The sequence below is a fragment of the Eretmochelys imbricata genome, chromosome 8 (assembly GCF_965152235.1).
Source record: "Eretmochelys imbricata isolate rEreImb1 chromosome 8, rEreImb1.hap1, whole genome shotgun sequence".
Taxonomy (NCBI): Eukaryota; Metazoa; Chordata; order Testudines; family Cheloniidae; genus Eretmochelys; species Eretmochelys imbricata.
The window spans coordinates 102310256-102327122 of NC_135579.1; the positions used below are offsets into that span (position 1 = coordinate 102310256).

The 16867-nt window shown below is 46.4% G+C and overlaps 1 protein-coding gene across 1 annotated transcript in view; it reads right to left on the reverse strand.

Moving 5' to 3' along the window:
* Positions 1-16274, reverse strand: part of LOC144269605 (cytochrome P450 4B1-like) — a 43728-nt gene extending 27454 nt beyond the window's left edge. The window contains exons 1-4 of the mRNA XM_077825383.1: positions 16065-16274; positions 6526-6670; positions 2715-2759; positions 596-723 (exon numbers count right to left, since the gene is read on the reverse strand). Coding sequence (XP_077681509.1) covers positions 596-723; positions 2715-2759; positions 6526-6670; positions 16065-16274 — 528 coding nt within the window. The remainder of the gene's footprint in view (positions 1-595; positions 724-2714; positions 2760-6525; positions 6671-16064) is intronic.
* Positions 16275-16867: the final 593 nt, after the last annotated feature.

Below are 16867 nucleotides of genomic sequence, written 5' to 3' on the forward strand. Positions count from 1 at the left end.
TGCCAGGGTTGGGGTTGGGAGGGAATTTCCCCCCAGAGTAGATTGGAAGGGGCCTGTGAGGGGGGGTTCGCATTCGTCTGCAGCATGGAGCCAGTGCACTCCCCTGGTCCTGGGTCTGGTTTGACCTATAGACTCAGGGCTGCTCTAACTTGCTTTCAACTGGAACATATCCCAAGGAACTATACTAGCAGCAGGGGACTGCTGGAGCACAGATGCTCTCTGGAAAACCCTCTCTGGTCACCCCACCTCCATGTTGGGGCTTCAAGTGCATGTGTTGGGAGGATGATGTAGGGCTTGCTGTAGAAGCTCTCTAGTGATTTATGTTTGTTCAAAGTGAGTGCAGAGAAGATGTAAAATGCTACCACCATTGTGAGTGAGTGGAGAATTCTGATCTGGAAACATGTTACACAAGTGTAAACTATGTCGTAGCATTCAAGACAGAAGTGAATCGCCCGATATGTCCTTCAAATAGTACATCACGCAGGCAGAGAATCCAAGAAAACAGCGAAGAAATGGCAAGAAAGGCTTTGCCTTGAGCATAAAAGTTGGAAAAGAACAAAGTACGGGTGATGACAATAGCAACAGCAGTTCCTACCAGCATCACTTGAGTAGACTTGGTGATCAATGACACATAAGGTTTCAGAACCCCATAGTGAAATCCAGGAGTCAGCAGTTTACGATGCTGGAACCACTTTCGCCCTTGTAAGGTCAGTAATCCTTTCCCTAGAGAAACACAGGCAACAAAGATCAGATGATTTACGTCACTAGAGAAGGGAGCTGCTCAGAAAAGTGGTATTTGGTGGGGGGCTGGAGGGGGGAGGAGACGGGGGGATAATTTAGTTTTTTCTACGTTCCTTGCAAAAAATATTCAAAATCTTTTGATTTATTTTGAAGAAAAAATGGAAACTGATAACAGGAAAATGTTTGCTTTTCCAAAACCATTTTTTTTGGTTTTTGGAGATTTAGTGTTTTTCCCCATTTCCCCTCTTTTTTCCCAGTGAAAAGGAGGGGAGGCAGAGAAAAACTGAAAGAAAAGGGTGGGGGACAACCAAAACCCCTACAATTAAAAAAGGGGTAGGTTTCCAGTTTTGAAAAACGAAATGTTTTTGGTTTGTGGGCTTTGTCAAAAATTCAGAAAATTTCAAGAAAACATATATAGCCACAAAAATTTTCATTTAAGAAAGGCCTTTTTCTCATTGAAAAAAGTTCCAAATGAAAAAATTCAGCCTATTAGTCAACGCAATCTGATTATTTCTGTACCAATGCCTAAGCCTCAAGTAATTTGTGTCCATGATCAACAGTATTAGGAGCTACGCAGTTCAAGTTTGGGGAATGCTGCGCACCTGGTATTTCTGGCTCAGCTGGAAGAAAGGACCAGACTCTAATGAGGTCGTTTCTTCTTGCAAAATCTCCAGCCTGTCTTTCTTCTAAGTGAAAGAGGTTCAGATAAGCAGCTTCTGAATGTGTCTCCAAACCAAACCTCAGCGTCTCCCTCGCACCCTCACCCCCAATCACTACGGTTTATCCTGTTTGCTAGTTTCAAGGTAAATGCCTTACAAAATCTCATTTCATGTGAATATTTATCTCCAAGGTGGGTTTTCCCATCACTACCCTATTATAGGCTTTCCCCTGGTACCATTAGCCTATTGTAAGACTGCAGTCACCCTCTTCCTAATAGAGAGCAGAGAGACCTGAGGGGAGCAAGAAGATTCCTTCAGGGTGAGGACAAAGCCTGTGGGTGGAGGGTGGGGGTAAGACACGTGATTGGAGCAAGCTCCTATGGTTGACCCTGACGCACGGGCAGGAACTGGGCCTCTTGGGGAGAAACCATGGGAGGAGCTGATTGGTACAAAGAACCGAAGAAGGGACTGAGAAAAAGGCAGGAAGGAGTCCAGGGAGGCAGCAGCAAGGTGTCTGAGGGAGCAGACCTTGCTGCTTATCCCAGGGTTCCTGGTCTGAAGCCCAGTGTAGATGGTGGATCTGGGTTTCCCTACTAGCCACAGGGAAGGTGGCTTGAAGCCCCTGACATACTGGGATCAGGCTGATTTAAAGCCCTGGGGAAAGGGTATAAGGAGTGGACACTGAGGCTGAGATTTGGGACCGAGGACCAGACGTAAGGACACCGGACTTCAATTCGTTGGACTTCCTGTCACCCCAGAAGGGGTGTGACCAAACCATGACCTGGCTAGCAGGCTGAGTGGCAAGAAGAGGCAGATCGCCTCTGGGTCAGAGTGACCGTCACTAGAGAGGCAATTGCTGCAGTGAATCAGCTCCTCTGCAAGCTACTTTTAATGTTTAATACACTGTATAGCTTTTAAAATGGAAATGAATTAAAGAATGCAGGTCTTAAAAATCCCAGACAACATAAACACTTCAGACAGCTGCTAAACAAACCGTTAAGGCAGGAGAGCAAAAGCAGGGAGACCTAAAAGCAGGGAGACATGTTGTAATTCTACTCATTTGAACAGCTCCATCCCATCTCACACTCTGAATAGTGCCAGCATAATGGGGCCCCTCACTCGGTTGGCCCTGCCTTAGGCACTGCTGTAATAAACATGAATAGTCAGAATAAGGGATGAAGTTGCCCCGGGAGGTTTTGTGTATTGAAACAACCTGAAAGAGCCTTGCTTTGCAATCACGGAAACACAGGGACTCAGCTGGTGGAGTAGCTTCTCCGTATCATTATTGATGGCTAAAAGCGAGACTATACATACCAATCCATGGGAGTACGTAGCGATAGAAAATATTATCCTTGGGATCTGCAAAATCGTGATTGGGAGAGAAAAAAAGCTTTGTGTTAGTGGTTCGATCCACATTGATTGATTACATTGGTCATTCATATCCCTAGACAGCTTGGCTGCAGACCTGTAGTGATGGGTGTGGAGTTGCCTTTAATCTATGGGTTTGTCTAGATGGCGCTAGTGTGCAGTCTGCTGACGCATTCCTAGCATGCCATGCACTAACAGTCCATCTGGATGGTGCAACCATGTGCTAAAAGTTCCCTAGCACATACTGACCTGCTCTCCACTAAGAACTGTTTTTAGTTTAGTTAATGTACAACACGCTAACGCACTGTAGATTTACAGCCCAGTTTGCCAAGCACTAACTCACCATCTAGACAAGCCCTTAGAATACTATGGGCTCCATATGTTTGTCTGAGCTTTGTTCAGGGAAACCACCCAGGAAGACAGACAGTAGTCCAGATACGAGCTCACTAACACACACCTTTCAGAGTAGCAGCCGTGTTAGTCTGTATTCGCAAAAGAAAAGGAGGACTTGTGGCACCTGAGAGACTAACAAATTTATCTGAGCATAAGCCTTCGTGAGCTACAGCTCACTTCACCTAGGACTCGTAACGGTGATATGTTATCTCCATTCCCCAAGGTTGAATCAGCCTAGGAAGGGGGAGATGGGTATAGCTGATGGTTAAGGGGGAGAAATTGCCCACCAGACCTTAGGCTGTCTAGAGTGCCTACCAAGGCAAGGAGGGTAAGATGAACATACATATAGGCCTTTTGTTGTTTTAGAAACCTTTTCCCTTGTCATACTGTGTTCCTACTGTTAGAACTAAACAATACTTTGTTTAAGAAGGCTGGTTTGGATCTTCTATCCCCTGCTGGCCACTAGATCCCAGAGGGAAGAACTGTAGGTACCGAGTCCAGTAGGATCTGTTGGGATAAGCACAGTTTGTACATAGGGTGCTACAGTCTAGTACCCTGGTCTAAGAGTGGGAGAATCACAGGATTCTGCCCTAGAGGTGAATGCTTGAAGCCACCTGGAAGAGGGTACATTCAGAAGAGGAGACAGAGGTGCAACTAGCCCTGAACTGTAACGCCCTGTTGTACCGTACATATAGAAAGGAATGTTGCTCCCCCTCTGTGCTTTGCCTCTGGGATATTAAAATAATGGGGGGACGGCATATAATAAATAACTCAGCACAATGTGAAAGTCTCTACGTGAAGAAGAGACACAAGACTACAATGACCAAGGATACTGTAGGTCTAGAGCTGAATAGGAACATTGTACAGGGCCAGCCTATATCGTTAAAATAAAAGGACCATTTGTACTAACACTGTGAACCCTCGTCCCCCGCAACCTTCTCCCCCATCACAGTTCAGAACGGTTTATTGTCTCTGGATATGCTAAAGGTGATGCACCCTAGCTACTGTGTTCTTTTTATGTAGCCCTATAAAAATAGACACACAGTGCGGGTACAGGTGCAGCATGCAAGTGTCCAAGAAAATTTTTTTCTATGGTAGAGAAATACCCTAGGGAATTGCTTCAGAGCTGGGTAGCAATATGTGGTTGTATACAGACCCACGGTCATTGGACAGTTTCACATTTTCTATCTGGGCTAGGGATCTCTCTGAGACATTGTGTTTGGAGAACTCAGAATGGATGGAGCTCCCTGGAAAGCTAAAGTTGCTATTATTGTTACTGAAAAACTGCAGAGAAGCCAGCCAGAGACTCCAGCCGACAGAGGCAGAAGCAGCCAAAGAAGGGACTTCAGCAGTGGAGAGAGAGGAAATAAAATGGAGCCCATAGTTTAGACTGCTCTGTAATACACTTAAGTTAGAACCCTGGAAGGTGTATGAGTAGTTCATTTTTTTTCTGTCCAATATGCATTACTTTGCATTTAACAACAATGCATTGCATCTGCTATTGTGATGCCCATTCAGTTAGCTTGGTTGGATTCACTTGAAGTGTCTCACAGCCTGATTTAGTTTTGACTAACTTAAATAACTGTGTCATTTGCAATTTTTGCTGCCTCACTGCTCAACCCTCTATAAACACATACATAAAATCATCCATCCTCACCTGTTACCTCCCCTAACTCTCCTCACGTAACTCCTTTGGAGAGGGTGCTTCTGAAATGCTATACTGAGCATCTACCGGACTTGCCCCTGAATCGCAGCAGCAATTGGTGGCAGAGGAGACAGACTGGCTAGCCACACAACCAGAACCAGCCATAATGAGGCAGCACCACGAGACAGGGTGTTTGGTTTTACTTTCAGTTTTTTGGCTGTGTTTGGACTGTAGCAGGGAGAGAAACGTCACAGCCAGGGAGGACTTTTCAGCCCTCCACATTCCTATCCAAGGGAGGATTTTATGGGATTTTTGGGACACTCAGTAATGTGGAGAGTCATGGTCGGGCTACCAAGAGCCAACCTACCTGCACATTGGAATCCGGACCAGAGAGCAACAAGGATGATCTGGCCATCCTTGGGGTGGATACTTCATAAGAACATCCTTATTTATTTATTCTGCTGTTTTGTTTTAAGCCAGCCACCAACTTCAGTGCTGCAACACCAATCAAAGGATGATTCTTAACTCACTATTTACCTAGGCAGGTGCTGGGCCCAAAGGGTGGCTTTTAGTAGCTGTATATGTTGGAAGGGGTGGATTTTATGTATTGTTGATTTTGTCTTTTGTTATCCTGATCCCTTTTTCCTTTGCCCCTTAGTCTCAGTTCCCCATACCTAATCAATAGTTACTGTTTTATTACCTGGGAATTGTGATAGCTATTTTATTTGTGTGTGCTCTGACTGATATTCCTCTTTATGATATTGTGTGTGAAATATTTTCTGAAGGGACAAGCCCCCTATGTTCTCTGCACTAGTAGGGGTTTCCTTGGGTGGAGGTACCAGGTGCCCTGACAGGTGAACTCAAGACCCATAACAAATGTTCCCTCTAATCTTTCCATGCATGTGCGGAATGAATTTTGTTATGTGCCCCAATATGGAGGTGATGTGTAGTGGGGGTGGGGCCGAGAGGTTCAGAGTGTGGGAGGTGGCTCAGGGCTGGGGCAGAGAGTTGGCGGGTGGGTGAGGGGTGAGGGCTCTGGCTCAGGGTGTGGACTCTCAGTTGTGACCAGGAATGAGGGGGTTCAGTGTATGGGAGGAGGCTCAGGGCTGGGGCCAGGAACAAGGGGTTCAGGGTATGGTAGGGAATACAGGGCGGTGGCAGAGGGTTGGGGTGTGAGAAGTGAGGGCTCCAGCTGTTAGTGTGGGCTCCAGGGTGGGGCCAGGGATGAGGGATTCAGGGTGCGGGAGGGGATTCAGGGCTGGGGCAGAGGTTTGGGGTGGGGCGTGAGGGCTCCACCCAGGGATGTGGGCTCTGGGGTGGGGCCAGAGATGAGGGGTTTGGGGTGAAGGCTGCCCTGGGGCTGCAGTCGGGAGAGAGGACTCCCCTCAGCAATCTCTCCCTGCAGCAGCACCTGGGCTTGGGGGGAGAGGCGCCTCTCCCCACCACAGCAGCTCTGGGGCTGCGGGAGAGGCGTCTCTCTCTGCCACAGCCCTGAGCGCCTACGCGGCCCTTGACAGGCTGCTGTGCGGCCGAGCAGTTTGAAGGGAACTTAGCCCATAACCCCAAGGAGAAAAGGCAGAAGGCTACAGCCATACATCAGGGCTGAGCTTACACTTGCTTACTCAATTCCTGGCAGGCCTCACAGCAGAATCACACCTTGGAGGACTTCGATAACAAGTGTGTTGTTCTCATTCAGAGGCAAAATGCACCACCTCTTACCTCCCCTGGCACATACAGCCTTAGCATAATCAGCATCGTTGAGGCTCACAAACACTACAAATTTTCCAAACCACACGGGGAAGGCACGTGTGTACTTTTTACTCCATTCCAAAGCCTTGTCCAGATCCTTCCCTCTTCCAGTGAACTGCAATAATGATGGAGGAAAAAGAGAACAGAAGCAATAGGTCAGGCATTTGCCAAAATCTCTCTCCTGTAGAGTTCAAGACAACATTTCCAATGTCAGAAGAATGGATAACTATCACCGGACAGTGCAAAATCTAAAGTATGTGATCTATCTGGTATAGAAGAACTATTATTTAATAATTCATTGCCGTGAAAGTGAGATGAACAAACATTTAAGCAAGCAAAGTACACACAACTTCTTTCCCTAGTGCACTCCAGCATTAAAATGTTCCATCTTCCACCCACAAAGTCTCACTTCAAAATTTACATCCCTTCATATACCTCTCTGTGGGGGTAGAACTAGGCTTGAAGGCCTTTGTTTTTGTCAGATTTACAATGTCATTTGATAGCAGTGGTTAGTAGCTTAATAAAAGAATTGTGCCTTACTGTAAGGGTTTAGCAAAAGCAACCAATCTCAGCCATGGGCTGAACAATGCAGCACTTGAAACTATGGTGCCTACAATAGTAAGCACATTAAAAATCTACGGCCAGCCCGAATCATGTGCCTTCTTTTGTCTCTTCTCACAATGAAGACTTTTAGGGTACATCTACACTTAAAAAAAGTACCCCACAACAGCAAGTCTCAGAGCCCAGGTCAACTGACTCAGGCTTGTGGGGTTCATGCTACAGGGCTTAAAATAGAAGTGTAGACATTCCAGCATGGATTCTTAAACCTGGCAAGGGGTTGGGTCTCACAGCCCGAGCTCCAGCCTGAGCAGAAATGTCTACAGTGCTATATTTAGCCCAGTAGCATGAGCCCCAGCCTGTAGACCTGGATTCTGCAATGCAATGCCGTGGTCTGTTTAGTGTTTTTGTTTGTTTGTTTGTTTGTTTTGTTTTGCAGTGTAGACGGGCCTACAGGGATGCACCTTCAGCAGGTGCAAATCAGTGTGGCTCCTTTGATGATGTATGGTCTAGATCAGAGGTGCCTAACAGAAGTCTATGTATATTACATCAACACTGTTACCTTTATCAATCAAACTTTTAATTTCATCAGAAAAAGAGATCCCGTCAAACTAACTCGATATATTTTAAATAATCCCATGTTGATTGGTATTAATTATATTACCCTGCTTTAATTCTTTATTCATCCAGTCCTGTATCAGTCACTCCATTATCTTGGTTGGGATCGATGTCAGACTGACTGGCCTATAATTACCCTAGTCATCCCTGTGAAAGGTATAGCAATTTCCTGCAATATCCTGGGCAAACCTTATTGAATTAAGTATCCTAGGAGTTCATTGTATGAAAATACAAATGTATATGCATTATTATGGGATGGTATCGAACTTCTAGGGGGAGACAGGACTAATGTAAACTTTGGAAAGGGTTTTGTGCTTCAAAGAACTCTTAAAACAATGGGCCAAGAAAAGAATGAACTTTTAAAGATCAACAGTTTTCCCAGGAAATCTCTAGGATGGGTGTGCAATACATCTACTCTGGTTATGCAAGCTTCTCCCTGAGGGGGAACCCCCCGGTATGACTAATTACCCATTCATGGTTTCTTCAAAGATCCAAACTCAACAAAGGAGGGGACCATAGATTCATGAGTGTGCTCGTTCTGAGATAACAACTGTTATAAGCTTGTGACCCTTGGTGAGGTTTGAAGGACTGTTCACCAGCCAGAAATCTTGTTGGAGCTGGAGGTGATCTCTGGTAAACCACACATGTAAGTTCTTTTATTGTTTGTTTTTAATATGTTTTCTCTGTAATGCTTATACCTTAAGAATAAATGTGCTTGCTTAGAAAGAGCTATGTGGTAACTTTTTATAACTGTGGCAATTACACTGTTTACCAGCTCTCAGGAGAAAAGTAAAGCAGACCTCCACAGGCAGTCTGCCTTTGCTGGGGAATTCATATTGCAGGCAGGGAGCAGTGAAGCCTGAAAATACTCTCGTCAGAAGGCAGAGAGATGTGTGCCTCTGAAACCTTATGCTCTAATAAATGTGTTAGTCTCTAAGGTGCCACAAGTACTCCTGTTCTTTTTGCCCAAGAGAGGTGACTGCGGAGGAGCTGGGACCCTAGAGTTGGTGCCCTGGAGGACCATAGAAGGGGAATACAATTGCAGTTTCCTTGAACTGCGACAATCCCATTTACTCTTTTTAAAAATTTCTATCCATTGTCCCCTAATTTATTATACAGCTGAATATTAACAACACTTTCAACATTTGATCTGTTTCCTTCAAGTCAATATCAAAATCAAAATCGATGCCAAGAGTTTTGACTTTGTTGTTGTTCTCGCCCATTGATCCGAAAACATATGTGATGTCCAAATTGTCTTCGTGGAGCAGTGTTGATTTACACCAGCTAGGGAATCTGGCCCTGCAAGTACACATAGTTAGGATCATCCATTTAAAATTTCATCTCCTCCCACACTGTCTTGTGCTTCTGACACTTCATCCACACTTCTACCCTGATAGCTCCTTCAGGCTCCACCACCCACTCCTGATTCTGTGCCTTCTCTTCTGTGTGCCTACATTGTTGGCACAAGCACCCAGCTAATGTTCCTTATGTACCATCCTCCTTTTTCTTAAAACTTCTGAAGTGCCATCTACTCCAGGAGGTGTTACTGCGACAAGGGTCAAACTCAGCTCTGCTTGGTCTCTGTTGCATTAGCTTGTGCCATAGGATTTGATCATGCTTCCTTAAAAGTCAGTGAGGAAAATCATTCGTTTTCATGGCGCCGATAAGGACAGGGATTATTATTCTACAGCACCGTGTGCTTTTACGGTACTATAAGAATTAGTGAATATCTAGATTACTAAATACTAGTAATGAATGACCTGTTCTGGTTGGGAACCTGAAATTCTGTTTTATGGGAAAATCTGTGAATTCAAAATTCATCTTTGTTCAGTCAGTCAGGAGGGTGTGCATGTCAGGAGCTGTGGGAGGAAGTAGTGCTGTTGGAGAGGCTGAGTAGTACACACCATATCAGGCACAAGGAAGGAAGCCCTGAGGTAAGGGTGAAGTGGAGCTTGAGGAAGTGAAGGCTGCTGTGGGGGAAGTAGCCTAGGGAATTGTACATGTCGTGTTTCTAAAAGGTCAGCTACCATAGCTGATAGTATTAGGGTCCCTGGGCTGGAGCCTGGAGTAGAAGGTGGGCCCGGGCTCCCCCCCCCCCCCCCCCGCACCTTTGCCCCTGATTAATCACTGAGACTGGGAGACAACAGAGACTGTGCAAGGAAGGATAACTTCTCCTCATTTCCCTTGCTGACTTATGATGAAAATGGCTCAGTAGACTGTGGCCCTTGTCTCTAGAGAAAGAAGGGTTACGTGGAGGGTCACAGTGAGCCTCTGAGGCTAGCGAAATCCGCCAGGAAACGTGGGACCCACAGAGGCAAGGACAGAGCTTTGTCACAGGCCCCTACACTGTTGATCATTGGTGTCATAATAGTGAAATGAATTATAACTATTGCTCCCCCTGTTTGTCTATCTCCACCTGTTGTAAGCTCTTTGGGGCAGGGGCTGTCTTTTTGTTATATGTTTGAACAATGCCTAGGACAATGGGATTCTGGTCCATGACTGGGGCTCCTAGGTGCTACCCCAATATAGATTTATGATTAGTTGTTGTAACAGCAGGTCACCATAGTCCAGCACTCCAAATGTCCGAGGGTTCACTTTATGCAAACAGGGACCCCAACCTGCCATCTGTGGGACTCCTACGGCCGTAGGCTGCAGCCCCTCCCTAGCTTCTGTTTTGTTTGGCAATGGGTACCTCTGGACCAGTTAACCCTGTTTTCCCCACCCTCCCATCAGGGTAGGGATTCACTCATCTCCTGGGACATTCAGTCAGCACCAGTCCCCCACCAGTGATGCTTCAATCCCAATTTTAATTATTTATACATGATACTGTTGAATTAATTAGAGGGTGACACAGAGTGCCCTGGATGGAATGAAGCGCACTGGCCCTTAAAATGTGGCACTACCCTGGTCCAGACTTTACCTCTTAAAACATACTGGTGAATGTGAGGCTGGGGTTCCCCAGGCTGAGCGGGTTGGAGCTCCCCTCAGAGGTGAGGGACAAGGCTGACTTGGGATAGTCCCCTCGGATTCAGAGGAGCAAGGTTGCTAGGAGACAGAGTTCCCTAGCAGCCCAATTGCATTTCTGAGCTGGGGCATGGCATTCTGGGAGATAAAGGAGTTTATAAACTTTGCCCTTTCTTCAGATAAGATGAGACCCGGAAGGAGCCAGCTTGTCTTGCTGGGTCTCTACTGAAGCCTTGGGGCAATCAAAACTGCTTATTTTGTTTTGCTTTGTGATGGTTTGAGGCAGACCTCTGAGAGCACCTGATCTCTAAACAAATCACTGGAGATACTCCATACTGCCCTGTTTGACAAACTGAAACAAATCTCTCAAAAGTGGAAGGTTTCTTGTCCATAGGCATGTATTTTAGTTTTGTCAGAAACACAGAAAAATAAGGAAAAGAATTTAAACTTCATCATGTCTAGGGCCCTGAATCCGGAAAACTTCCAGATTACTGAGACTTAAGTATGTGCTAAATTGCTGTCCCAATTCCAGACTACAAAAACCCTGTCACTGTAGTTAATCCACTTCCCTGAGAGGCGGTAGCTCGGCTGACAAAAGAATTCTTCCATTGGCTTAGCACTCTCTATACCAGGGATTAGGTTGTCTTAACTATGTCACTCAGGGGTGTGAATTTTTCACAACCCTAAATGATGTAACTGGGTTGACCTAATGTTTTAGTGTGGACCTCACCTTAGATTTAGAGGTGGCAGGAAAGCAAGATAGAGAGGGGACAGGTAAAAAGCTTTGACATTATTCCCCCTGTTTTGTCATTGAATTTTTCAAAATTTCCCAAGCAGCTATAGCAATGATTGGAAGATGGACACAATCTTTTTTTTAAATGTAAAATGTTGCTGTGGTTATCTCATGTGTCTGTGTCAACATTTCAAAATCCTGATCAGCTCTAGCCAGAGAAACACTAAGGTCCACATCCACAAACAAAACTTAGGCATTGCAAGGTTGAGTGGTGCAATGCCTAACTCTTAATAGGCACCCCGTGGAATCCACAAAAGCTGAGTTAGGTGGCCAGGCTCCCTATGATGTGTAGGGAGAGACAGCCCCTAAGAATGGGATCCACAAAAGCCAACATGCTAGGCACGGAACCACCTTAATCAGCCAATAGCAGATGTGAAGGAGAGGGGTGTATTCTAAGCCCCACATCTCTCGGGGAGTTAGGCCCCTCAATCTGAGCTGGAGGGAGGCACGTATCTCTGTGAACCTCTCCTAGAGTTACAGGCCTAAGCTACTTCTTCCAAGAATAGTGATGTTCCATACTTAATTCTACATAAAATGCCCCGTGGCAGTGGGAGAGAGGAGGAGGCTTCCCTTATAACCTGTAACCCAGTGGTTAGGAAACTCCTTCATGATGTGGGGGACTGTGGTTCAATTCCCCGCTCTGTCAGATGAGGAGAAGGCATTTCAACAAGGGTTTCCCTCCACCCAGCTGAGGGCCCTAAGCACTAGATTCTAGGATGTTCTGATGTGGGGTCTCTTAATCTCTCCCATTGAAGCTGTTCCTCTGTGTGGATATAGAATTAAATATGCATTGGGCCAGAGAGTTAGTGAGACTGACTCTGTAACCTAGACATTAGGGCACTCATGTGAAAAATGGACAATCCATGCTCAGATTCCTTCTCCTCATGAGGCAGAAGTGCATGGGCGGCTGGCGAACCTCCCTTTCAGGGAGGCTAGCCCGCAGGCCTTGCCCCTTCCTCCCAAGGCCCCCCCTCCCCACAGCCAGAGGAGCCCCAACCCACCTGTTCTAACCTCACTGGCTGCACACACCCTCCCCCCCGCCCCCCGGGCCAGGCTGCCTGCCCCAGCCGCCGCCCCCCCCGCCCCGCTCCAGCATCAGGCCAAGCTACTGGCTCCCCCAGCCTCAGGCCGGCCCCAGTGCTGCACCGGGCCACTGGCCCGACTCTCCCCCGGCTGGTCCCAAGTGCCTGACCCCCCCACACACACCGGAAGCAGTGACATGTCCCTCTTCCGGCTCCTACATGGAGGCCACTGCCAGGCGGTTCTGCGTGCTGCCCTGTGCACAGGTGCCACCCTCGCAGCTCCCATTGGCCACGGTTCCCAGCCAATAGGAGCTGTGGGGGCAGCGCTTGGGTCAGGGGCAGCGTGCAGAGCCCCCTGGCTGCCCCTACGCATAGGAGCTGGAGGAGGGACCTACCGGCTGCTTCCTGGGCACCATGTGGTGTGGAGGCTAGCAGGGAGCCTGCCAGCTGGAGCTGAACTCCCGCTGGCTTCAGGGTAGGGGGAAGGAGGGGGGCAGAACATGGGCAGGGATTGAATGCAGAAGGGGATTGAATCAGGGTGTCCCATATCCTGGATGAATTCCCCAATCTCTGGGCTAATGGTTATAAGAGAGGTTGCCTTTTCCTCCCCTCTCCCAGCTTCACTGTGTGGAGTTAGTCATTCTGAGAGCACATCTACCCACTCAGGCCCTGCAGCTGAGACAGGCAGGGCGACACCTCTCTGCACCAGCTTTGAGTTTCAGACTGGGGCTTAGGCATGAGATAGGCATCATAACGCCTTGTGTGAGGTGGTGTGGAAATGCCAAGAAGCAGAAACTTAAACAGTGAGGGGTTTGGGTCCATCCTTGGACACATGGAAACTTCAGAAGACTTATATTGAGATGCGTGAGACGGGTATGGGTCTATCGAACATTCATAGGCCTTTGTATCAATACATTTTATACATGTTTGTGTGTTCCTGGTTTGCTGGCTGAGATTCTTGTGGAATACGGACACACTAAGGGGTGATTAATGCTAAATCCTAGTTCTGGTTATGCAGCTACCTGGCCTTTGAAGTTTTGCCCCCCCTTCCCCCCCCCGGAAAGGTAAAGTAACTGGTTTTGCCTGTTTCAGGACACCTGGGAAACAAAGGCCCCACAAACTGTAGAGAAGTGTCAGCTTAAACTGACTGAGAGGGCCCTCATTTGGATCCAACCAATTGCCAGGAACCTTTAACCAAGATGGCAACCCCTGCTCCAGGGTATGAAGGACTAGAACCTGCCAAGGTCTCCAGGTGCTAGGCACACTTGGTAAGCTGAAGCAAGCGTATAGAGTGTCAATTGTTTTGCATGTTTTCTCTGGAAGGCTTTTGTCCTTAAATATCTGTGATGGCTTCCTGGTCTCTGGTAAACCACTGTCCTAGCCCTTGAAAGAGAGAGCTCCAGACTGCAGGTGCTATAGGATAATGGCAGTGAACTGCAGGGGGACTGCATGCCTGAAACCATGGTCTGGAGGGACAGAGTTGCAAGACTCTGCTTATAGAGAGGTGACAGCGGGAGCCCTGAGACCTAAGGGGGCATCCCTAGAGCATACAAGGGTCAGAGGTGGAGATACCTGAAACTGTGCCAATGAAGATAAACTATCCTAGTGTGAAATAAAGAGAAGAAACAAAATGTAAAGCAACGACTGACACCACAGGGTGGTGTCGATCTACTTAAGCTAAGCAGGATCTCTTACTGAGGGACAGATGCTCAATTTCTGTTATTTGAGCTGTTGTACAACACACTAGCAAGGAAACTAGCTACTCGGTTGCCATTCAGTGTAACTAACTCACTTGCATAACACAATATTCCAGCTGAAATAATGGCTCACAATTCAGGAGTGAGTCATTTTGGCAGTTCTCTTTGTATCAGTTCAAGCATCCTATGTCAAGTCCTTCCTACGCACAGTCAAATGAGTTAGCAGAAGAAGCAGTGCAAAATGGCAAAGAATTTGCTGGGTTTGCTTTTTATAAGCCCTGGCGGATTCTAGGGATCTAGCTTTAGCATTTTCAGACTATTGCAACACAGCCCATGCTGCTTGATTAGGATTGCCAAGCCAGAGATTTGTGGGAAGAAGGGCAAAATACTATGTTTACCATTTCATTTCTGCAGGAGGCTTCACACAAGGCAAGTCCCCTAACCCTTACCTTATCCCCCGTGCTCCGCTCTGGTGGTAAGAGGGGTAGAAAGCTGACATAAGAAGGCAGCTGGGGATCTCCAAGTCTCAGAGGCTGGCATAGACACCTTTATGCTACATGCTTCTGACCCCTGGGATAGAGGGTCTGCTGGGGTCAAGAAGGGGGTGACTGGCGTACACTGTGCTTCAGGAATCCTTGGCCGGTGGATGGCTCTTAGATGGCCCTAGACAGTTAGGCATATTACAGAGCAGCCCCAAGACTGCTCTAAATTACACCAGAGTCTGAAACAATCCCCTGCTGTCCCCAGGACTGGGGACGGAGAGATGCAGAAAGGTGATGTGATGCCACCTTTGTCCCAACTCAGTGCCACTGATAATCCAACCCCCAATGTGGCCAATCTCTTGGGGATTAAATTATGCATTCCTTACTCACATTAGTAGGCTCACACTTACTCACATGAATAACCCTGTTGACTTCAGTAAATATCTGACCTTCAGTGTCTATAAGCTAAGAACACAAGCATAAATTTGGACCTTATATGTCTGCAAAGAAATTACTGAATGGGAAGCATGCAAAATAAGTAAATAAATAAACTTGCTCATAGATTATTTTCTACTGAAAGTTTAACCAAAGTTTTCCTGTCTCAAATCCCTCTTGCCCCCATCTGATTGTTTCTTCTGTGGCTACTTAAATGGAAAGCACACACTGTATAATGTATGCTATACAATATTGTGCATGAAACATAAATCTGAATGATATTAGCCTAGAGGCCAGGAAGGTGGAGTTGTTGCTCTAACTATTTTTCTCTTTTACTTCATATGAGCATGGTCATTGCCATACTTGATCAGACCAGTGGGTCCATCTAGTCCAGTATCTTATCTCCAACAGCGGCCAGTACTATCAGATTCAGAAGATGCTACAAGATACCCAGCCAAAAACAGTTCTGTAAGAACTTTCCCACACAAATAGTTTTTTTCAAGCCTTCCTTAGCTACTGGTTGGCTTATCTCTTGAAACATGAGAATTTATAACCCTTCCAAATTCCTGCAGTAACTTTATAAAAATCTATATAATTATAATCCTAACACTTCAGCATTCATAGAGCATAAATGTCTTCAGAGCATTGTATAATTATCAATTTATCCTCTCAACAACCAGTGACCAATGTAAACATTATTATTCCTCCTTCACTACGAGTAGGCAGGAGGTTAAGTGACTTCCCCACCCCTCCATTCTAGATAGCAACTTTATATCAGAGCTTGGAGAAAACCTCAGGAGGTCCTGGCTCCCAGACTTGTGTTCTAACCACTAGGCAGGCTGTCTCTCTATAGAAGGAAGCTGCTTTTGGTTTTTCGATTTGAGCTTTAAGTCTTCACCACCACCACTGAAGTGTTCTGCACTCCCACCTCTTTCCTTACCTCATGGACATTGCCAAAAAGCCAGTGGACTGGAGGGCCTGGAAAACTCTTCAATGCTTTGTTCAGCTCCCTTCTCCACTGATACAACTTGATTGCTTTCAGCAACGTGTAGGTCAGACAAAGCACAGCGGGCAGGTAAAAGATTCGAGAAACATCCTTATGCAGCCAGCACCAAATAGCTGTTATCAGTCTTACCACCACAGATGTCATTTTCCTGCTGTGTATGTCCTCTCCCGACCAGCAAATGCACCATCCAATTACTCTTTATAGGTGTTCCAGTTGGCAGACTGATCCAATGATATCCAAAGAGGTAGAGTCACACAAATACCCAGCAGCTGATCTGCTGCCAACTTTACTTGTGGGGGGGAAGGACCAGAAGGAATGTGTTTAGGTGTTGCCCCACTTAGAATTGCAACACCTTAGGTATTGCTCTGCTCAAAATTGCAATGCTTAACTGATTTAGGTTCTTTAATTTATGACTCCACAATAAGAAGCCTGGGCTGGGACACTTGGGGCTGATGTTTTTTGTTTTGCTGCCTCCCAGATGCCAAAGTAAATGTTGTTATAGCAAGGATACGAGACATCCTACCTCTACCAATTATAGCCCACACAGGAATATGTGTCACCAGACACCTGGAATTTGCTATAATCAGGAATCACTTAAAACATGGGTGAAAAGACAAGATTAATGCAGGGAGCATGTTATCCTACATCTGCCTGCTCCTGGATTTCTTACACAGTACAGTTTCTCATCAGTACAGCTGTGCCACTGTAAGCTTGCTAGTGTAGACATGACCTTAGTC